This window comes from Rhinatrema bivittatum, chromosome 3 (genome assembly GCF_901001135.1).
Source record: "Rhinatrema bivittatum chromosome 3, aRhiBiv1.1, whole genome shotgun sequence".
Classification (NCBI taxonomy): domain Eukaryota; kingdom Metazoa; phylum Chordata; class Amphibia; order Gymnophiona; family Rhinatrematidae; genus Rhinatrema; species Rhinatrema bivittatum.
Genome location: NC_042617.1, coordinates 192,424,906 through 192,448,154, shown reverse-complemented (window position 1 = coordinate 192,448,154; position 23,249 = coordinate 192,424,906). Strand labels below are relative to the sequence as shown.

General features: G+C 43.3%; 1 protein-coding gene across 4 annotated transcripts in view; it reads left to right on the top strand.

Moving 5' to 3' along the window:
• Positions 1-23,249, top strand: part of STXBP5 (syntaxin binding protein 5) — a 1,098,992-nt gene that overhangs the window by 381,187 nt on the left and 694,556 nt on the right. For all 4 annotated transcript variants that reach the window (XM_029594044.1, XM_029594043.1, XM_029594042.1 and 1 more), the window contains exon 6: positions 16,576-16,639. In XM_029594044.1, the coding sequence (XP_029449904.1) occupies positions 16,576-16,639 (64 nt within the window). The remainder of the gene's footprint in view (positions 1-16,575; positions 16,640-23,249) is intronic.

Below are 23,249 nucleotides of genomic sequence, written 5' to 3'. Positions count from 1 at the left end.
GGAAGGCGGAGCTGAGGCCTGCAGTGGCGGCATCCTGCTGCATGGATGAGAGAAGGCAGGCCAGAGACTGCTTCCTGCCACGAAGAGGAGCTACACTGGGGCGGCATCCTGCCCCAAACATGAGGAGAGCGGTAGCGGTTCCGTGCCATGGACGGAGATCCCGGCGGGAGTTTCCCCGCTGGAGGTGGAGTCAGCGGCACGGTTCCCAGCCACGAAGAGAGGAATCGGCATCCCTCATCAGTCTGGCGGCGTCGGGCCACGAAGATCAAGAGACGGCAGCAGCTCCAAGGCCGCATGGAGGGCGGTCCCGGGAGCAGCAACGGCGGTGGTAGGTGGAGGGCTTATCTGCGGGATGGGGGTCTGTGGATAGGATCGTAACACATATACAGATCTTTTGGACCACCACATCCCAGATACTTGTCTCTGTGCTTCTTGGCATTGAATCCCAGCTGCCAAATCTTCGACCTCTCTTCAAGCTTTCTTAAATCACTTTTCATTCTCTCTGCTCCTTCAGGCATATCCACTCTGTTGCACATCTTAGTATCATCCACAAATACATACTTTACCTTCTATCCCTTCTGCAATGTTGCTCAGAAAGATACCGAATAGAACCAATCCCAACACCGATCCATGTGGCACTCTTTTTAACATGGCTCTCCTCAGAGTAGGTTCTATTTACCATTACACGCTGTCTATTGGTCAACCTGTTTGTGATCCAAGACACCACCATGGCACTCACTCCCAAGCTTCTCATTTTATTCATAATTTTCCTATACTTACAGTACCTGAGTGAAATCCACTTTGAAGCGCTGAAAAAAGTGGAATATAAATCAAAATAAATATATGGGACCGTATCAAAAGCTTTGTTGAAATCCAAGTAGATCACATCGAACAGTCTTCCTTGTTCCAATTCTCTAGCCACCCAATCAAAAATATCTATCATTTGTCTGACAGGATATTCCATGGGTAAATCCATGCTGCCTTGTCTTCAGCAATCCATCAGATTGTAGATACTTATTTTATCCTTTCCTTCATCAGTGTCTCCGTTAATTTTCCCACCACTGTTTTGAGATTAACCAGCCTGTAGTTTCCAGCCACCTCTCTGCTACCACTCTTGTGAAGCGGAATCATCACCGCTCTTCTCCAATCTCGTGGCACCACTCCTGTTTCCAGGGATCTATTGAAAAGTTCCTTTAACAGACCCATCAGTACATCTCTGAGCTTCCTCAGTATCCTGGGATGTACCTTATCTGGCCCCATGGCCTTGTCCACTTTGGTTGCCTAGCTGTTCCCATATATTAATTTCTGTAAATGGAGTTTAGTCTAACCCCATCACTATCTATGATCTTGTCTACCAACAATGGTCCTTCTCCAAGGTCTTTTTTTAGTGAATACCGAACAGGTGTGTTTAATATTTCTGCCATTGTTTTACTCTCCACCCATTGTTCCTAGTCACCTTTCAGTTTCACTATACCACTTTGGACATTTCTTCTTTCTCTGATATATCTGAAAAATGTTCTGTCATCTCATTTTACCTCTTTGGCAATCCTTTCTTTAACTTGACCTTTTGCTTTCCTGATTTCTTTCTTCATCTCCCTCCATTTTACCAGGTATTCTTCTCTGTGTTCCTCTTTTTTGGATCCTTTACTCTTTTTGATGGCTGTTCTTTTTGCCTTTATTTTTTCAGCCAATTCCTTTGAGAACCAGATTGACTTCTTTTTCCTCTTACTTTTGTTTACCTTCCTAATATATTGATTTGTTGCTATTACAAGGGCAAGAAATCATCTTTCAGTTTGGTCCACTGTTCCACCACACCCATTTTCTCCCAGTCTTCCAGTTCTTCCTCTAGGAACATTCCCATTTTGACAAAGACTGTATTTGTGAAATTCAAAGCTCTGGCCTTTGTCTTCTCTGTATGCTGTTTGTGATATCAAACCATACCATCTGATGATCACTGGTGAGATCAGTGACCAAAATATTCCTTGACATGTACTTATTGTGAGATTATCTAATCCACTGAAAGCTGTTTATTTGTTTTTTCTCAAGCCCAGAAAAACAGTTTAGATTCCACATTTTTTGATTTCAGTTAAATTTAACCCCTCCAAAAACCAAGGCACAACTTCTATAATTGGCTGTAATATCTTTTAAATAGTAAAAGTTCACTTAGTGATTCTGGAAGCTTTGTGAATCCAGGAATACCTGCAGTCAGGAGGTTCTGTTCTTCCTCAACACAATATTGTTATGGTCAGGCAATTCAATTAGCCCCACCTCTAATAAATACGAAGCCAGAAGTAAAGGTTTTGTGTTTCTTTTTTTTTTTTTTTTTTTTAATTTATAGTAACCCATTTTGGTAGGGCCTCAACCAATTGCATGAAGGGAGTGGGGGAGTGCCACAGCTCAAAAAGCGTGGTCACTCCTGTTGTGTAAGGTGTGATAAACCCCAAGCCTTGGCTCCAGAGTTCACTTCCTTTATTCCTGCACCTTCTCTGCAGAGCATATCTTGCCAAAGTTAGATTCCAATGCAGACTTCTTATATTTCAAATTCATGCATGCTTCCTTCCGCTCTTTTTATATTCGCCAAGCAAGATTAGGATGTCCATCTGATAAACACCCTTGCCTCCAATCTCTCTCACTCTCCTCCCTTCTCAAAATGCCACCACCTCCAACACCCCAGACTATTTATTCCATAACAATATTAATTGTGAGTTCTTCAGACTGCTTCCTCTGCTCCCAGTTCATTCATCTCCTTTTCCTTTGGCCCTGCCACGCTTTCTTCCTTTTCTGAAATCACAAGAGGAGGAAACTGCCCACTCTTATCCATGTCGTTCTTTTCTGCTGCAACTCCTGATTCTCTGCTTTCCACCTTGTTGTGCTACATGCCTAGAATAGACTTTCTTGCTTGGTGTCATGTTCGGACTCTGGCCATTTTCAAATTTAATCTTAATAACTTAGGGGTAGATTTTCAAACCGCGCGATTTGGCGTACTTTTGCTGGCGCATCAGGCACAAGCAAAAGTACGTGGGATTTTAGTAGATACGCGCGTAGCCGCTAAAATCCTGGATCGGCGCGCGCAAGGCTATCAATTCCTTATAGCCGGCGCACGCCGAGCCGCACAGCCTACCCCCGTTCCCTCCGAGGCCGCTCCGAAATCGGAGCAGCCTCGGAGGGAACTTTCTTTTGCCCTCCCCTCACCTTCCCCTCCCTTCCCTTACCTAACCCACCCGCCCGGCCCTGTCTAAACCACCCCCTTACCTTTGTCGGGGGATTTACGCCTCCCGGAGGGAGACGTAAATCCCCGCGCGCCAGCGGGCCGCTAGCGCACTGGGATGCGACCTGGGGGCGGGTCTGGAGGGCACGGCCACGCCCCCGGACTGCCCCGGGCCATAGCCACTCCCCCGGGCCCGCCCCCGGAACGCTCCCGACACGCCTCGAAAACGCCGCGCAGTTCGGGCCCGCCCCCCGACACGCCCCCCTCAGAAAACCCCGGGACTTACGCGAGTCCCGGGGCTCTCCGCGCGCCGGTAGGCCTATGTAAAATGGGCTCACCGGCGCGCAGGGCCCTGCTCGCCTAAATCCGCCCGGATTTGGGCGGATTTAGGTGAGCAGGGCTCTTAAAATCCGCTCCTAAGCTTTTTGAGGCTGCTTTTAAATCCTAACTATTGTTCTATTATAAATACCTTTCCTCTAGACTTTTGTAATGTAGGTTGTAAATTCTATGGATTAGGCACTGCCCCCTTATGTGCCTCAGTCCAGCACCGCATACCTCTAGTAGCACTTTAGAAATCCAGTAATAGTACGCACAAAGACTTGGCAGTCAGAGTGAGCCTAGGAGCTTGTTTGGTCTTCTAATTGCTTGCTTTCTGTATAATTCGAAGTATGATGCTCATGTGCTGGTAATATTAAAACCATGTGAGACTTTTATTTATCAGACTACAGTGTATACTTTAAAGGGCTTTATTGCTATTGTAAAATGGGTCTTGTGTCCTAGGGACTTCCTGTTTTAAAGAAATGTTTACTGGCAATACCAAAGTAGATAATGGCACATAAAGATCTGGCTCATCCACTCTGCCCAATTATTCTGTCCACAGTAAGGATATGTCCCCGTTGTCAGCCACAGCAAGATCTTTTTTTTTTTTTTTTCTTCCTCCTCTATATTCCTTCATCCTCGGTAGAAAACCATACAGGATCTCATTTAGTTTCCTCCTGCAATTTTTCCCATGTCTAACCCCAAAGCTCTTTAATCTAAATTGTCAACATTAGCAGCATAGCCACTACACTACAATGACTTGGGTTTTCTGCAAGGCATGGCAGACCAACCCACCCAGCCACATGAGTGCCCTTCATTTTATGTAGGACTTGTATTTATTACAGTGTTTGCAGTCTGCCAGTCAGACCCAGTTGCCAAGTCTATTCTAACACTGCAGCCTGCTAAACAAACCTGGCCATATGGTTGCCTGTGTTTCTGCTAGGACTTAACATTTCATATTAACCATTGTCCATTGGTTCTAGCAGCCCCTAAAACTTGTTTGAATCAGGTGAGTACGGCACAATGAACACTTAAATGTGTGTTGCTAGGTTATTTATTTTATTTATCTAGTTTTATGTACCGTCATTCAGTTACGCCATCACAACGGTTTACAAAATGATGGTTTATAAGGTTAAGAAGGTTAACATGGAATCCAAAAAGGTTCAAAAGAAAGTTAAACTCTAAACATCAAATACAAATTATTTGCAGAACAGTTTTTACACTTTCAGTTCTTTGTATTATAGATATATTTTTGTATTGAGTTCCAGTTTTTTGAGGTTAGAGGGGGGTTAGCGTTATTTTATTCATTGGGTGAGTTGGTATGCTTTGAACATCCATGTTTTTAGATCTTTTTTGAAAGTTTTTAGGTTTTCTTGTGTTCTGAGTTCAATTGGGAAGGGAGTTCCAGAGTTTCGGGCTTCCTAGAGAGATTGCGCTATTTTGAGTTGAGGTGAGTTGTTTGGAACGAGCAGATAGCGTTTTTAAAAGTCCTTTATTTGCTGATCTGAGGTTTCTGCTTGGATTATGCAATTTTATGGAGGGACTTAGCCAGTTTTTTTTTCAAATATAATTTTATGTAGTATGGATAGTATTTTGTATTCTATCCTGAATTTTATTGATAGCCAGTGCAGTGAGATAAGTGTTGGGGTGATGTGGTCATGTTTTTTAGATCCAGTGAGGATTCTTGCCACTGCGTTTTCTAGGATTGGGGGGGGGGCCCCCTGAAACGACTGCATTAGCAGTGCTTAAGGGCAGCATAATCCTAAATCTGTCACTGCCAAGCATATTTCAGTCTGGTTTGAGTTTTGAAAAGCCTGCAGATTTCCCCAAGATCTGCAATATAATAAAAAATAATAAAAACAGACTGTTTTATAATGTGTATCGCAGGGAAACTGCACATTACATTATATCTGGATTGGGGGAGTTTTTCAGTGCACCTGCTGTGGAATTTTTCAGAACCTAATCTTTAACTTAAAAAAAAAAAGAAAATAGCCACACTTGGATTTTGTGTGGGTGCATGAAGTTAAAGAAGTATGCACATCCCTACTGGCTGCATTATGTAGGGAACAAAGTTTCACTATAACTTACTAACACTAAAAGAAAAAAAAATACACCTTACTAATGGCTGACAATATGCCAGAAAATGCCAATACATAATTAAAGTTGAGCTTTCAAATGTTATCTGCTTTATTAGCCATTCTATCATATGGTTAAACAGAGATTTTGCATGCTTGCAGTGCATTAACCACAGCCATCTGCTATTTCTTCCCATATCTATCAGTTCATCATGATTAAGTAAATGTTTGAATAGCAAATGAAGAGCAAAAGGTGAACATTTATTAATAGAAGAAATGTCCTCTGACTCAGGGCAGACAGAGCAAACATATTACTGTAAATCAAGCATCAAAACTAGTACATGCACATGGTGTATTTTTTTATGTTTTTACACACCACAATATATTTTACTGTAACAACTTCCAAAATGCAGTTTTAAAATCAAGTGATCCAACTGGATGAGCCTTAGGAACAATTATATAAATGATCATTAGAGAGAGTAGAATGTACAACTTTGAGACAGCATCTTCCCTGGAAATCCAAACGATCATCAAAAAAATGAACCCAGCCAAACACCCTTTTGACGCCATACCCATTACGATGATAAAAAAATCTTGAACCATCAATAACTAAGACACTAACTGACATCGTAAACCTTTCCCTCATGGAAGGAAACTACCCAGAATGCCTAAAATCTGCAATCATCAAACCCATTATGAAAAAGAATAATCTTGATCCAGAAAACCCAACGAACTATCGACCCATATCAAACCTACCATTCATTGCCAAAATCATTGAGAAAGTCGTCCACACACGTCTCAGTGACCAACTGGAAGAAAACAACATCCTGCTACCCACACAATTTGGCTTCAGAAAACAACTGAACACGGAGACTCTACTATCATTGAACGATTTCGTACTCAAAGGTTTCGAAAACGGCCACAGCTACCTTCTAGTCCTACTCGACCTATCAGCAGCCTTTGATACAATAAACCACACTATCATGATTGACCGTCTATCTGAAATTGGGGAAAAGGAAACAACCCTACAATGGTTCACCTCATACCTATCACAAAGAACCAACCAAGTACTGCTCAACGATAACTTCTCAAAGACCCCAAGGGTCAGCTCTATCAGCGACGCTCTTCAACATCTACTTCCAATATGCCAATTCCTATCAAATCTTAATCTGACCCACGTCACTCCCTTGCCTTTGCTGCTTGCTTCCTCCTTAGGTTGTCTGGGCTCCTTGTTACTTGTCTTAGTATCTAGTAACTCCTCCTGTACCGGTGCCCTGCTGTCTCAGCGCCTGTCTGTTCCTGCACTCACCCACGTAGTGCCTTTGGACTGTCTCTCGGTACTGACCTCGGCTTGCTTCTTGCTTCTTGACTTGCCCCTCTGCCTGCCACCTGCCTAAGCTTGTTCCGGTCCTGTCTGCATGCTGCCTGCCCAAGTCCTCAGCTTGTTCTAGAACCCGTTGGACCTCTGGCTCTTGACCCTTGCTTTGTTGACCACTCCTCGGATTGATACCTGGACTTGACCTTGCTTACCTGACCATGCCTTAGTTCCTGGCTTTGTTCCTCACCTTGTCTTCACCATCCCTGTTCTGCTTCTCTCTGCTGCCTCCTGTCTTCAGTCTCAAACCCTACAGTGCTCTCCTAGTTCCTGTGGGCACATTGGACTTCCATTTCTTTTGGAAACCCTGAGACGCCTACCTAAGTCCAAGCGGCCCGGGTCCCTACGGGCTCCTCCCAGGGGGACATCGAGCTTCCAGTGGTGAAGTTCTTCCTAGGCCTCTGTCTCCTCCAGTGCTCCGCACCCTGGGGGCAGTTGCCTTCTGTTCCCTATCAGGAGGTGTCTCTTCACTGCCCCAGGACAAGGGTCCACCCCCGAGCGTAACAAACAGAAATAACTTGTCTTCATTTTTATCTTATTTGACAAGATTTAGGGCTGGATTTGAAAACATACGCGCGCGCTATCCAGCACGTGCACATGTACACCCAATTTTATAACATTGGTGCGCAGGTGCGTGCATGTTATAAAATCTGGGGTCTGCGCGCAGCCTCGGAAGGAACTGCACGCGGTCTCGGAGCAGCCTCGGAGGGAACTTCCTTACCCTACCATCCCACCTTCCCTTCCCTCCCCCTACCTCCTCCGCCCTTTCCCCCCTACCTTTGTTGCTTTCTTTTTTTGTTTTAAAACTTACTTCAGCCCAGGGTCTTCTGCATGGCCCAGGGGCCAAGCAGAAGCCCCTGGATTGCCCCTTTTGTAAAGCCCTGGGACTTACACGCATACCGGGGCTTTACGCGCGCCGCTGGACCTTTTGAAAATAGGCCCGGCGCGCGTAACCTTTTGAAAATCTGGCCCAAGTGAATTAGCAGTTTAATAGTACAGATGAAGATGTTTCAGACACTATCATGCCTTCTGATGCCCTGGAGGCTGGATCTAAAGTACAGGGTCTCCCTCAGTTTTTGGGTGGTCCAACTACCATAACACTCCATGGTGGTAGAATCAGCATTGAAACATGCAAAATGCACTCATGATCGCTCCAACATGCCTCTTGGGAAGAATCCAAAGCACTGGATGCATTTCAGGGGAGAAAGTTCTTCCAGAGATCCATGCTGGGTGCCCAGATTACGACTCACCAGCTCTTCATGGTGCAATATTAGCACAAATGTGTGCAAAAGCTAAAGCCTTTAGTTTAGTTTATTGAATTAACATAACTGCCTTTCTAAAACAAAATCAAAGCACTGTACAAATTAAAATTATTGCATGCATAACAAAATTAATAAAACAAACTTAGCAACAAACATCAACCTATAAAGCATCACAACATCTAAATAAATCATTAAAAACAAGAAGATCAGATCTTCCTTATAAACTATGAACCAGAATCATGAGATCCAGAGTAAACAGACTTCTGCCAAGCAGTGGAGGAGTGTAAGAAATGTCACAGGCATTCTATTTGTGACATTTTTGACACTGTGGCCAGAACTTTTATTTATTTATTTTAAAGCTTTTCTATACCACCTATACAATATATAGGTCTAAGCAGTTTACAAGGTTGAACATACAGTTCTAGACTCTATAGGTAACTGATGAAATTCCACCAAAACTGGAGAGATGTGTTCTCCATTTGAGACCTTAGAGACTAGATGCTTAAATGTGGTCTTTTTTTAGAACAGGGATAGGGTTGTGTATATAGTTTACATTACAGAAAGCGAAGATCGGTGTGTGTAAATGCCCTTTATTGAAATTGGGCTAATTTCAATAAAGGGCATTTACACACACCGATCTTCGCTTTATTTACTGCTACACAGCTAACTGGATCGGCTTCCGATTTGTTTTCTGGGTCTATAGTTTACATTACTACTATTATGCCTATTCTAATATATTCCCCCCCAAAAAAATTAGAATATTTAAATACAATTTATTAAATCTTTTACATACAAATATACCGACCACATATAAATCATAATTTAACATATAAAAGATATACTCTGATATACTCTGATAAAAACACATTCCCAACATGTTTCACTTCTAAAAGCTTCTTCAGGGGAACAGTTATCTCAAATATCAACCCGATTTTACAATAAATCTGTGAAAATGAAGAATTACATCTTAGTCTTTATTTAAGTGGTGGGTACCTTCATATGTAATAAAGATTTAATAAATTGGATTTAAATATTATAATATTTTTGGATTGTTTGATATTTCTTTGCCTTTTTACATTTATCTGTTCTAATATATTAGCATGATGGCAAATAAGGTCTAAAATGGTCCGTTCACTCTGCCCAGTTGATTTGTCCATTTTGGGAAGATAAGCATATAAATTACCACATGCAACCCAACACCATCTTCCCTTCCCCATGTTGTTCTTTGACTACTACATTCCATATCTGTCCCAAGCATTTTCCAAATCTGTTACAGTGATGGCCTCATCATCTCTGCTAGTAGGTCATTTCAATCCTTGATTGCCTTCAACTTTATCTACTAGACCAATACTAAAACCAATACCTAGACTCCCTTCAAAGTCTTACCACGTCTGGTAATAATCCCCACAGCCTTTCTATGTTCTTTGAGCTTTAACTTTTAACCATGATCCATTCATGTAGGTCTCCCCCATTCTATTTTAATATCCTAATGCTGTTGTAGCACTGCCTACTAGTGTTGTAATTGCTGCTCCATGCTGGTTACCCCATTTCTTAGAGGCTCAGTGCCATTGTATCATTGCTGCTATGTGGATAAATAGGACTTTCATTTCCTCTGCTGTCAAAACACATTTATTTATTTAGATTTATATTCCGCTTTTTGCATTTTTTCAGCACTTCAAAGTGGATTACATTCAGGTACTGTAGGTATTTCCCTATCCCCAGAGGGCTTACAATCTAATAATACATAATTTTGCAGAGCAGTAAAACTCATAATAGTGCTAACTGGTGTGCCAAATTCAGTGGTGCAATTGCAACATGAAAATCTGTTCTCAGCAAGGCCTAGAAAAGAACTTGACATTTTCCCTTGTGTGCTGGTTTAATTTGCATCAATGCTACCTCAGCTGCTCTAGATTTTCCTTGGAACTGCTGACTGCAGACCCTTCATCTGCTGATGGTAAACTGGATTTGCTGGGAAAGAACACTTAAATGTTGAAGAGAATTTTTCTTAAAAGGTTAAACTATTACTGGCTATATATACTGTATTAGTTTTTAAGACTAGTATTTGCAAGTGTTAAGAATTGAGTATGTTCAAGGATAATAGACTTTGGATTAATCTTGTGACCTAGTATAGGTTAGTATTTACAAGTGTAAAGAATGGGGTGTGTTTAAGGAAAATAGACTTTGGATTAATTTTGTGACTTAGTAAAAGATTAGTATTTGTAAATATTAATATTTAAGAGTACTGGTTTCTGTACAACTAGTCACTAGTTTGAGCTGGGGAGGAGTAGACTGTTGTGGTACATGTGAGTACCAGTGACATAGGAAAGTGCAGAAGGGGAGGTTCTGGAGGATAAATTTAGAATCTTAGGTGGGAAACTGAAATCCTGAATCTCCAGAATTGCGTTTTCAGAAATGTTTCCTTTTCCATGTGCAGGACCTTAGAGCCAGGCTAAGCTCTAGAGCAGGGGTGGGCAATTCCAGTCCTCTGCCACAAACCTGTCGAGGTTTTAGGATATCCTAATGAATATGCATGACATAGATTTGCATACAACGGAGGCAGAGTGCATGCAAATCTCTCTCATGCATATTCATTAGGGATATCCTGAAAACCAGACTGCTTTGTGGCCCTCGAGGACCAGAACTGCCCTCCCCTGCTCTAGAGAATAGTGCAGAGATTTAGGTTTGTTAGGATCTGGGAAACATTCTGAGGAAGGGGAGAACCTATTCCTATGGAATGGGCTCTACCTTAATCAGAATGGAAACGAGCTACTGACACAAGTTTAAAAAGGAAATAGAGCAGCTTTTAAACTAGACCATGGGGGAAAGCTGATAGTCACTCAGAAGTTATAATATACTAGCAAAATAGGGGAAGCTAGAATATCCAGTGGAGAGATTGTGTTTAAGGCAGAAGTAGCCAAGACAGATATAGGCAAAGAGCACCCAAATTGCCTGTATCATTTGCTAACAAGCAGGTTGTGAATACAAAGAAAAAGGAAAGTGCAAATAAATATACTTTAAAATGTCTAATATGCAAATGCCAGAAGTCTGAACATTAAGATTGAGTTAGAATGTATGGCTTTACACAAAGATAAAAACATTAAAGGCATTTCAGAGACATGGCAGTCAAAATTAATTGAATATTAGGAATGATTTGAAAAGGAATGGAGAATAAAACCCAAAATATATTGGCGCTATATCAAGCCATGGTGTGACAGTATCTTGAGTACTTGTGCAGTTCTGGTTGCCCCATCTCAAAGTTGCTGGACCCGAGGCAGCATGCTTTCACCAGAGGAAGATCCTATCAAATCTGATTATTTTATTTTATTGGGTGACTAGAGATATTAAGGAAGAGTGCTTGATGTGATCTACTTGGATTTCAGCAAAGCTTTTAATATGGTCCCACATAGGAAGCTCATGAATATAATGAAAAGATTGGGAGTGGGTGAAAACTTGGTGGAATAGCTTATAAATTGGTTGACTGACTGGAGACAGTGTATAATGGTAAATAGAACTTACTCCGAAGAGAGGACGTGTTAAGTGGCGTGCCTCAAGGATCAGTTTTGGAGCAGATTCTGCTCAAAATCTTCGTAAGTGACATTGCAGAGGGAGATATAAGGAAAAGCTTGTCTTTTTGCAGATGACACTAAGATCTGCCACAGTCGACACATCTAAAGAAATAGAACGAAAGATTTTAAGAAAGTTTGAGGATTGATCGAAGGTTGGCAGCTGAGATTCAATAAAGGGGACTAAAGTGCCTGACTGGCTCTTTGGTAATATATAGTGTGGTTTATGCCACCAATCCAGCTGTAACCACCTTTATTGTATTATAATATATTTGAGGAGTCGTGAGATTGTCAAGGCTATCAAGTGTTTTTGTAGTTTAAGCTGGTATTGCCAAGAAGTGCAGAGTCATGCATTTACGGTTAAATTTTCAAACTTCGGTGCACGTAAAAACAAGGAGAAACACGTGGCTGGGCCGCGCGCCCCACAGGGATTTTTAAAGGGCCCTGTTCACACACTTTTCTCCTTGTATGCACTGAAGACCGGCTGGAATCAAAAGAGGTGGGCCGGGGCGGACGCCGGCTGGGACAGCTGGCACGTGGAATTTACTGCAGCTCAGCAGAGCGAGTAAGTTTTAAAACAAAAAGTTAGTTGGGGGTGGGTTAGGGGTCAGGGAGGAGAGGGAAGAAGGGGTAGGTAGGAGAATAGAGAAGTTCCTTCCCAGTCCATAATTGGAGCGAACTGGGCAAAGGCCTGATCGCGTTGCCGCGCGTACTTTAAAAAATCCCCCCCCCCATGGACGTGCGGACATCGGATTTTATAACACACGCACGGCGACTCATGCATGTTATAAAATTGACACATCTATGTGCGCGCATGCGTGTCTTCTAAAATCGAGCTTTGTGGGAGCAGTAATAAAAATGACCTGTATGAGATATGGGATGAAAAACTAACGTGCACGGATTGGGAGAGGGACCTTAGGGTGATTGAGTGTGGCATCAAATCAGTGTGACAATGCAGTGGGAAAAACCAGAGGGTGCTGGGCTGCATAGAAAGAGGAATAACCAGTATGAAAAGAGATGATATCCTTGTACAGGTCTTTGGTAAGGCTTCACCTGGAGTACTATGTTCAGTTCTGGAGGTTATATCTTAAAAAAAAGGACAAGGACAGGATGGAAGTTGTTCAGAGAGGCAACCAAAATGGTGTGGGGGGTCTGCATCAAAAGCTATATGAGAAGAGACTGAAGGACCCTGAATATGTATATCCTGAAGGAGAAGAGGTGCAGGGGAGATAGGATACAGACCTTCAAACCTGAAAGATATTAATGATGCAAAAAGGAGCCTTTTCTGCTGGAAAGGAAACTGCAGAGCTAGGAGTTGATATATGAAACCCCAGGGGAATCGGAATCAACATCAGGAAATATTTCTTCACAGAGAGGGTGGTGGATGCATGGAATGCCCTCCCAGAAAAGATAATGAAGATGAGAAGGGTGATGGAATTCAAAAAGGCATAGCATAAACACTGTGGATCCCTACAGGATAGAGGATGGAAATGAAAAAAAAGGGGTATCCTATATTAACTTTAGGTGTAACACTTCTGCATGGTGGTAACTGTCATGGGGTAGCCTGCATGAAATGGCGGTTACTACCAAAAGCAATTTGCTGGGCAGACTTGATGGATCTTTGGTCTTTATATGCCATCATGAAACACAGTATCAATTTGTGGAATTCATTGCCAAGCGGACATGATAATGGCGAATAGCATAGCAGGTGTTGTAAAAGAGGTTTGTACAAGTTCCTGGAGAAAAAGTCCATAACAGAACATTAGCCAGGAAGACTGAAGAAAGGTATTACTATCCTGGGAGTGAGTAACAGGTACTTGCAACTTTGATTGGCCACTGTTGGAGACGGACTGGGCTTGATGGACCTTAGTCTGACCCAGCAAGGCATTTCTTATGGGGAGGAGAGAAATAACAATTGGCATATAAATAAGGGAGGACACCTGACAAATAGTTTTCCCTAGAGGAGGAAGAACCTCGAAGCAGCCATCTAATTCAGTTTGCTGTACCTGAATCATAGTGAGGGATTTCGGGCATATCCAATGGCCAGAGCTATCAAATTTTTTTTTTTTTGCCTACATCCAGTCCTTCCTAGGTTTTTGTGATTCAGGGAAAATATTGCTTCAACACGCACATGTTAATGGACTGTAGAGTCTCATGCCCTTATTTGAGACTTTTGGCTTATTCATGCATTGATTCATATGCTGAGGTAGAATCCAGAAATATAATTTGCTATCTTGGTGATTTTCTTTGCATTGCACCCACGGCATCAGATGTTTTAAGCTATTGCTGAAGTAGCCAGTAATTTTGGCCTATCATTAACTCAGCATTAGTTACTACCTTCCTGGGAATTGATCTTGATATCCTGGAGATGGTATCAAAACTGCAAGAAGCCAAGTTGGCAAAGATGAGGAAATTGCATCACCTCAGCTAAAACGATGTTACAGCATGCTCCGATCCTGCTAGGAAGCCTAAACTTTGCAAGTAGGGTGATTCTCATGGAATGATTTTTCTTGTACAGTTTGACGCCAGATGTTGAGATCTACACATATATGATAGGACTGTATTATATGGGAAGAATTCCCTTAAAGATTACAATGTGATGTGCTTATGGCAGGCAGCACCAGTATCGAGTAGGAATCTAGATTCTATTCTTGGCATCTGGTGATATTGGATTTGGAATTTAAAGCCAAAGAGCAAAGTGTGCTGCTGCCTGGCTTGACTTTCGAGTGGAGTTGGGTGCTACCTAGAATATTACCTTCCTGGAGCTTTTCTTGGTAATAGTCTTAACCACATTGGTGATGTGTGTGTGTGTTGGGGGGGGGAATGTTCTTTCTGACAGGAAGGCGATCCTCTGGTGCAAGAGGAGTTGAGGTATTAACAGGTAGTCAGCTAAATGTATGTGGATAGTAAACTTTATTTTTCGTTTGCATCTTAACATTATGGCATGGGGATAAAACATATCCTGGTGGTTCAGAACATTATCGCTGACTCTGTCTCATTCTAAGTGGTTTTGTTTTGGGGTTTTTTCAAGAAAATGTCTCTGGGAATGGAGGACCTGGGAACAGAGTGTCGTGGAAAAGCTATGGTGATTTGGAGTCTGCCTGCATGGCAGCTGCTTCAATAATCAATGGCACTAACAGCATAAATGGCATTGCCGCAAGGGTAAAGTACAGTTTGGACCTTTAACTTTGTTTTTGGGCAGGTAGGCATGTGCTTTCAAGGCATATGGCAGTCATCTAGGTCTAGTGGTATGGGGCGTTCATGTCCAATGGGCAGATAAGTATAGTATGCTATAGATGCAGTTGATTTCTTTCCTCCAGCAGTAGTGAGATCCTCAGGTCAATCCTCGTATGACCTGAGGATCTCACTAAGCTTTTCTGTTACCAATTGATAAATGCTGCAAAAAGAGTTGGAACACCATTATAATATATGTTTAGGCACTCTATACCTCATGTAGTTATCACAGTAGAGAGGCTGGAAGAGGGGACCGCAAGCAAGATAAAACTTACTAGCTTAAGAATTTTATATCTGGGTGGCAGGCAGGTGCTTCATGATTTGGGCATCTGAGGACTATGCATGTCTCTCTAGGGGAAGGTACTACTTTGCAGACACTGCTCAGGAACTATTTAATAATTCCAAGAGGCATCAGAGAAAATCCTTTTGCAAGTTCCTCTCCAGGCTGCCTGTGAAGTAGAAGTGTGCAAGTTCCTAGTGTAAGTAAACTACTACTCTAAACTGTTGGGTGGGTATCCAAGCCTGGAGTGGTTGGGGAAGCAGGTTTCATAAGTGTATAGCATTATGGGAGATCGGGAGGTCCACCTCAGCTGAGATGCCTGATGCAAGTAGATGCAGTTGTGGTTGGGATGATGCTGCACAAAACAAACTGGTATTTTCAGGCATTGTGGCAAGTCCCTGGGAAACCATGTAGCATGAGTAAAATTCCAGCATGTGAGAAGACTGCACCCTAATAGGGCAATATGGCAGGGGTGTGGTATAGCGATAGGAGAAGTCATCTTAACTGAAGCTGTGATAGGCTTGATAAAAATGAGGCTCTGAAACTGCCTAGCTGATGTTATGGCAGACAGATGAAGAATTCTAATATTGGCTCAGGTATGCAGGTGTCAGGGGACTGGGAGTATTTCTGGAGAAAAAAGTTTTGTAGGAATTGTCCTATTGCAGTGTAATTTTGTTGACTTCTTTTATCTGCTTAATTCCTCAATAAAGAAATATGGGGGGGGGGGAGGGGGAAGCTGCGACTGTTCCACTGTTGGTTTGATTTGTCATAATAGGCTGGGGAGTGAAGACTGCTGGATGCCATGGCTGCTTATGTTTTTAAATTGTTTTGGTGACACATTACCTTGTTGCAGTGAGTCTCAGCTCCAGTCTGAGTGCTTCCAGGATATCCACATTGAATATTAATGTGAGATGTTTGTATAATTTCGTCAAGAAGGCAGCTTAAGTTGCATATTTTCATTCACTTCAGCACCAGACCCATTTGGTGGTCCTGAGGGTGTTGTGAATTTCTTAATTTGTGATCTTACTTGTATGTTCTGATCATGTGTCTAATACCTAGATAAATCTGGACAGATAAAAGAGAGAAAAGCAAATTTCATATTTTTTCCTATTGATTTCTATCTTATTGGTAGCTTACAATTTGTCATTTTTGTTTTAAAACATTGCAGGCATAAGATTTTGGTGTTGGTGTTTGGCAAGTTTCCTTTATTGAGCCATGCACGTAATAAACTTAACTTTTTTTTTTCTTTTTTTCTCCCAGGTCATCCAAATCTCATCCAGGACCTGTTGTCCATATTAGTGACAATCCAATGGATGAAGGAAAGGTGTGTTGTAATTGCAAAAAACCTGTAACATGAATGGGAATATATTATGAGTAGCAATCTGTAATACTTTGTGGTACACATGTTTCTGCTTTGATTCTTCTAGTTATTCTCTAGCTCCTGTCTTTCCATTCCTCTCTTCCCAGGTTCCTCTCCTGCTGCCTCTTCAAGTTCTACTCTTTTTCCCCCTCTGCTCCACCCCTAGTTCCTTTTATTCCCTTTCTTACTGGCTCCCGTAGTATCCCATTCACCTCTTCCTCCATTCCCTCAAAGCCCTTCTCCTCTCCTCACTTGGCTTTCTCTCCCAGACCCTGTGGCTGCTCCACCCCTTCCTCTCTAGGCATGTAACCCTCCAGATATAAGTTCTAGGGTTGTTATCAGCAGTGGTCAATCAGATGTTATAATAGTCAGGGAAAGAATAATCTGCTTCATGGCTGTCCTCTTTGGGGATGGTTAACACTCCTGGGTGATACAGATTTCCCTTAAATGAAGGGAAACATACAAGGAAGCTGAGACTGTGTGTAAATCCAGAAAAGGTCGGTTTCATTTACAGAAGATATTTATAACTCTAATCAAAAGGAAAATTTAACAGTGAAAGCATCGGACATATACTTTGACACAGTTGTACAAATAGAAACTAGACTCTTCAGTCCATAAAGGTACTGTATGTATTCTTGGGTAAAATTATGCCAGTGAAGTTCAGACTTGCAGGTGTCTCGAGGATCACTGCAACAATGAAGTGATGGATTTGTTCCATATTTGGGCATCCCAGGATATTTTGGAGTCCTAGCAAGGTTAAAGAATTCCAGCTTATTTATGGATCTTCATTTTCATTTTTTTCCCTCTGGGGATTTATGGAAGTTTATTATATATAAAAAAAAAAAGAAAATTATATAAAACTGGGAAAATAGTCATTTTTTCCCACAGATTTCTCCCGTTTTTATCTTTGTTGTAATAAACATTGATAAATTACTGGCAAAATAAAAACTGAAAATGAAGCTTGCTAGACATAATATAGGTATTCATGGTCCTCAGATGCTGACCCCAGAATGGGTTCCTGGAAGGTGGAGGTTCTGCCAATTGTATAGGACTTCCTCTCACTTTTATGCCAGACAAGGGAGGGGCCTGAAAAATATCATGGAGTACCTGGTTCTGTCGTGAAGGGGCTACAAAAGGAAAGTGTGCGGGCACTGCTGCCTTCTGTGCTTGTGTGGAGGGAAAAAGAAGAGGGAGCCTGCTGATTTGAGGTGGAGGGGAGGAGGAAAATGGGCGCATCAAGGCCCATGCTGACCTCTGAGCCTTTCCAGTCCTAGGGACAGAGGTACTTCGGTTCCTGTACCCATCATCATTAGCCATAGTGGCAGCTATAAGAACTGCTGCACATAACCCTTTTTTTTTTTTTTTTTAATCTTCAATTAATACCACAGTTTCACAAAAATACTACTTTTCTATAAAACTGTGGCATTAACTTTTTTGGAATCGGTTGTCTTTGCCAGCAAGTAGTACTTGAAGATTGTATCCAGTTCCTTATTAGTATATTTGTAATTAGAATTTTTGCGTGCTCAGTTTGATGTGAGGAAAGACGATAGTTTGTCTGAAGCAATTCATTGCAGTTATGTAATTGGGTTATGTGACTATGCTTGGCACTGAGCAGACATCTGTTGGAAAGATTTTTGGACAGATCGAAAGGCCTTTCTTACACTGCTGTGGCCCTGCCACTCCTTTGTTTCTTTTTTTTGTCTGCTGACAATTGGTGTTTAAGCTTGGCAACCCCACTTTTTAGCAGTGCTTCACTCTAAACAAAACAGCAGCAAAATATCCCCCATATTTTTCCTAATAATTTTGCCATTTCTTTGTTTTCTTTCATACTTTTGTTATGCTGACTGGCACAAGGTGTATTTTTTTTTCTTTCTCATTCAGACTTTTACCAGACTGTATCACCTATTTTTATTTTTTCCAGTCATCTAATTTAATAATTTCTTCATTTGAATTTGCTGCATTAACTTTTCTTACTTCAGAGAAGCAGATCAGCAGTTTCAAGTACTGTTCCAAATGCAAACAGAAGATGTCTATTACAGACCAACTTGAGGTATTTTTTACAAGTGTTTAGTGCAAAACTGATGCCTCAAGATTACAGTATCTGCACACAGATGTAAACATAACTGAATTTTTCCTCAACGCTGGTCCCAACCCAAAAAAAGCCTCTGCCTGCTGCCTCAGCCGTTCCACTCAGACAGAGGCGGGCAACCGTTTTCCCTTTATATCCTCCCCTTTCCTCCAATCACGATTTACCCATTTGAAATACTCTGCTTCTATAGGCTACCTTCACCCTTCCCCCTATTATCCCTTCTTTGACCTTTTCCTTCTCCTCTTTTTAACCCCTGCCGCTCACTTCACTTCCGTTACCAGCGTGAAGTTAGACAAGCTAACTCCACTTCATAATTGTGGACCAGGGAGGTCATTCTTCTTGCCTATCTTGCCAAAAAGAAAGACCAGTTCCTCCAAACTGGCAGCAGAGGCTCAATGCATAGAATAAGGAGCCACATTGGGTGCTGAGACTGTGGTCAAATGAGGACCCTTGACTTCTTTGACATTTTGATCTGAGCATAGGCTCAGGAGCCAAGATCCAAAAAGCTTATTTTTTCTTCCATGTCTAATTCGCGAGTTAGACCTTTCTTGAGCGCCGCTGACTTGAGGTCCTTAATCTATTTTTTGGTTCTGAACTGCATAGATTATTAAAACTCTCTATATCATTCCTTATCTTGAGCAATCCAAAGATTACAGCTAGTACAAAATACCGTTGCTAAACTTTTCGATAATAAGAAATTTGGTTGTTACTCCACTATTGCATGAACTTCACTAGCGCTCAGTTTTGCTCTGTGTCCAATTCAAAATTGGTTGTTTGGCTTTTAAGGCCTTTCATCCTGGAACCCCCTTCATAACTAGTTAATCTTTTAATACCATATATTTAAGTATGTACTATCCATTCATCTCAACATATTCTGGTTCGAGTATAAAGAGATTGTTTATGAGGGTACTCGGGAAATGTCTTTTAGTTTTTGTTTTTTTTTTGGCCCCCTCATTTTGGGATTCCTTACCTACTACGGTTTGCCTTGAAAAAGAATATTTTAAACTTAGGAAACCACTGAAGACTGTTTTATTTGTCAAGGCTTTTCTAGATTGAAGTTTCTTAAGATAGTTTTACTGTTCTGTAATTTTATTCTACTGATTATAGTTTGAGTATATTGTATGTTTTATTTTTTATGCTCTATTTTATGTTTTGCATTATGATTAGTTTATAATGTCTGTTACTTTTTATTTTTTATTGTAAATCGCTTTAATTTCAGGTAAGAAAAGTGATACATCAAATATAATTAACTAACTAGTCTTTCCCACATTCTGCCTTGAATATTAAAAACCTACAGGTACACATGGTTATATTTCCACTCATTTCGTAGACTCATTTTGTAGACATCAAGCATATTTCCCCTCAGCAGTCTTCTCCAAACTGAAGAGTCCTAACCTCTTTTGCCGTTCCTCAGAGGAATTGTTCCAGCTCCTTTAACCCTATGTCTATAAAATGAGTGGAGTGGAATTGATAAGCATGAATCTGATTACTCTTCCAAAAAGTACAGAGACTATGAATTTACTTTGATATATTTAAGACAAATAGAAAATACTTTTTTCCTCAATGCATAAGAACATAAGAAAATGCCATACTGGGTCAGACCAAGGGTCCATCAAGCCCAGCATCCTGTTTCCAACAGTGGCCAATCCAGGCCATAAGAACCTGGCAAGTACACAAAAACTAAGTCTATTCCATGTTACCATTGCTAATGGCAGTGGCTATTCTCTAAGTGAACTTAATAGCAGGTAATGGACTTCTCCTCCAAGAACTTATCAAATCCTTTTTTAAACACAGCTATACTAACTGCACTAACTGTTGCGACCCCGGGTCGGCCCCGGGGTCGGCACTCACCCGTGGCGCGGTCCGGACTCGTTCCCAGGCCAGTCTCGGGGTCGGCGCCCGCCCGTGGCACGGCCCGTTCCCGCTCGCTCAGCCCCGCACAGGCCTCTGGCACCGCGCTCCTGCCTCGGAGGAGCGGACGGCGTCTCGATGCGGCTGGCTCCGCCCCCTAGTCACGCGCGCGTGACTAGGGGGCGATCTGGAATGGAATACGCCGGAGGCCTCATTCAAAGGGGGTCAGGCCTTGGCTGGCATGTATCCCTTAGACCCGGCAACCAAGGAGAAGCTGGCGTGCCCCCAGGTAAACGCCATGGTTAGCGCAATTGTGAAGCGCACCACCATTCCGGTGGAGGGGGGGACGGCCCTCAAGGAGACACATGACTGGCGCATGGACACCATTCTGAAACAAGCCTTTGAGGTGGCAGCCATGTCCCTACGGATTGCGACCTGCTGCACCGTGGTGACACATTCCTGTTTATCACAGGCTAGGAGCAACACCCCGGGAGAAGAAATGGAATCAGCTCTCTCATTCCTCACTGATGCAGCCTCCGACCTAGTCCGTACGGCAGCTAAGGGAGTGTCACCCTCAGTGGCGGCCAGGAGACAGCTCTGGCTACGTAATTGGTCGGCCGACTCCTCCTCCAAGACGCGCCTCACGAGAATGCCCTTTGAGGGATCCCTCCTGTTCGGCAGTGACCTTGAGAAACTGGCCAATAAATGGGGCGCCTCTCCATTACCCCGTCTACCAGAAGACCGGTCAAGGAGGAACCAGCGCCCCTTCCCCAGACCATCCAGAGGTAGAAACTCTCAGCGCTTCAACCCTTACAGGACTCGCTACCAAGCACCTCGTTCGCAGGCCAGGAACCAGTCCTTTCGGCCTAAGCACAAGAGGGGAACCGGCTCGGGTTCGGGTCCCGGCCGTACCCCACAATGACAATCAGCCGACCCATCCGAGGGTCGCGGCCATAGGGGGCAGGCTGTCCCTCTTCTACCGCAGGTGGGTCGAGATTACCTCGGATCAGTGGGTCCTCGCCATCATCCGAGAGGGGTATTACCTGGATTTTTTTCGGCTTCCGCCGGACAGGTTTGTGGAATCTCCTTGTTCGCCCATCAAGAGGACAGCCCTAGAAGTCACTTTGCGGAGGCTCCTGTCCCTAAAGGCCATAATCCCAGTGCCTGCAAGGGAGATGAATTCTGGGCATTATTCCATTTATTTCATCGTGCCCAAGAAGGAGGGCACTTTCTGGCCCATCCTGGACCTCAAGTCAGTCAACCAATACCTACGGGTCCTCAGCTTTCGCATGGAAACTCTGAGGTCTGTCAAAAATTCAGTACAGCCAGGGGAGTTTCTCACATCCCTAGATCTGTCTGAAGCCTACCTGCATATCCCAATCCATCAGGATCATCAGCGCTATTTACACTTCAAGGTCCTGGACCAGCACTTCCAGTTCCGAGCTTTACCCTTCGGGTTAGCCACCGTGCCCTGGACCTTTACCAAGGTCATAATAGTAGTGGCAGCATCCCTCAGGAAGGAGGGAATCCTCATCCATCCCTACCTGGACGATTGGCTGATCCGGGCGAAGTCACCAGAGGAGAGCTGCCAGGCAACCAACAGAGTTATAGCTCTTCTGGAAAGCCTAGGATGGGTTGTAAACTTGAACAAGAGTTCCCTACAGCCTTCTCAGGCGCTGGAATACCTAGGAGTCCGATTCGACACCCAGGAAGACAAGGTCACCTGACCTCCAAGAGAAGATCAAAGCTCCGGAATCGTCTGCAAGCCCTGCTGAGTGCCACTCGGCCCACAGCTTGGGATTACTTACAGGTCCTCGGCCTTATGGCATCCACTCTGGAGGTGATACCATGGGCATGGGCTCATATGAGACCATTACAATGCGCCCTCCTATCTCGATTGAGCCCACGATCACTGAAATACACCACACACCTACCTCTACCAGCCAAAGTGCGGAATCAGATACGGTGGTGGTTGCAGCCCGGCCACATGAGCCGGAGGTCAAGAATGTCCTCCCCAACCTGGACCCTGCTCACTACGGATGCCAGCCTGAATGGATGGGGAGCAAATTGCGAAGAACTCACCGCCCAAGGGCGGTGGAACAGAGAAGAGTCGGGGTGGAACATCAACCGACTAGAGGCACGGGCAGTCAGGCTAGCGTGCCTGCGATTGGCCCACAGACTTTGCAACAGAGCGGTCAGAGTGATGTCAGACAATGCCACCACGGTGGCATACATCAACCGACAGGGCGGAACCAGAAGACAACAGGTATCCCTAGAAATAGCCCCCCTGATGACTTGGGTGGAAGCAAATCCCCAGGACATCTCCGCCATCCACATCGCCGGGAAGGACAACGCCACGGCAGACTTCCTCAGCAGAGAAAGCCTACATCCAGGGGAATGGCAGCTGTCGCCCTCAGCTTTCCAGATGATTGTGGATCGGTGGGGGACGCCGGGCATGGACCTACTAGCGGACAGGTCCAGCGCTCAAGTACCCAGATATTTCAGCCGCAGGTGGGATCCTCTATCCCAGGGGATTGATGCCCTGGTACAGCCATGGCCTCAGGGGATCCTGCTATATGCCTTTCCTCCATGGCCCCTGCTGGGCGCCATTATACACAAGATTCAGCGGCACAG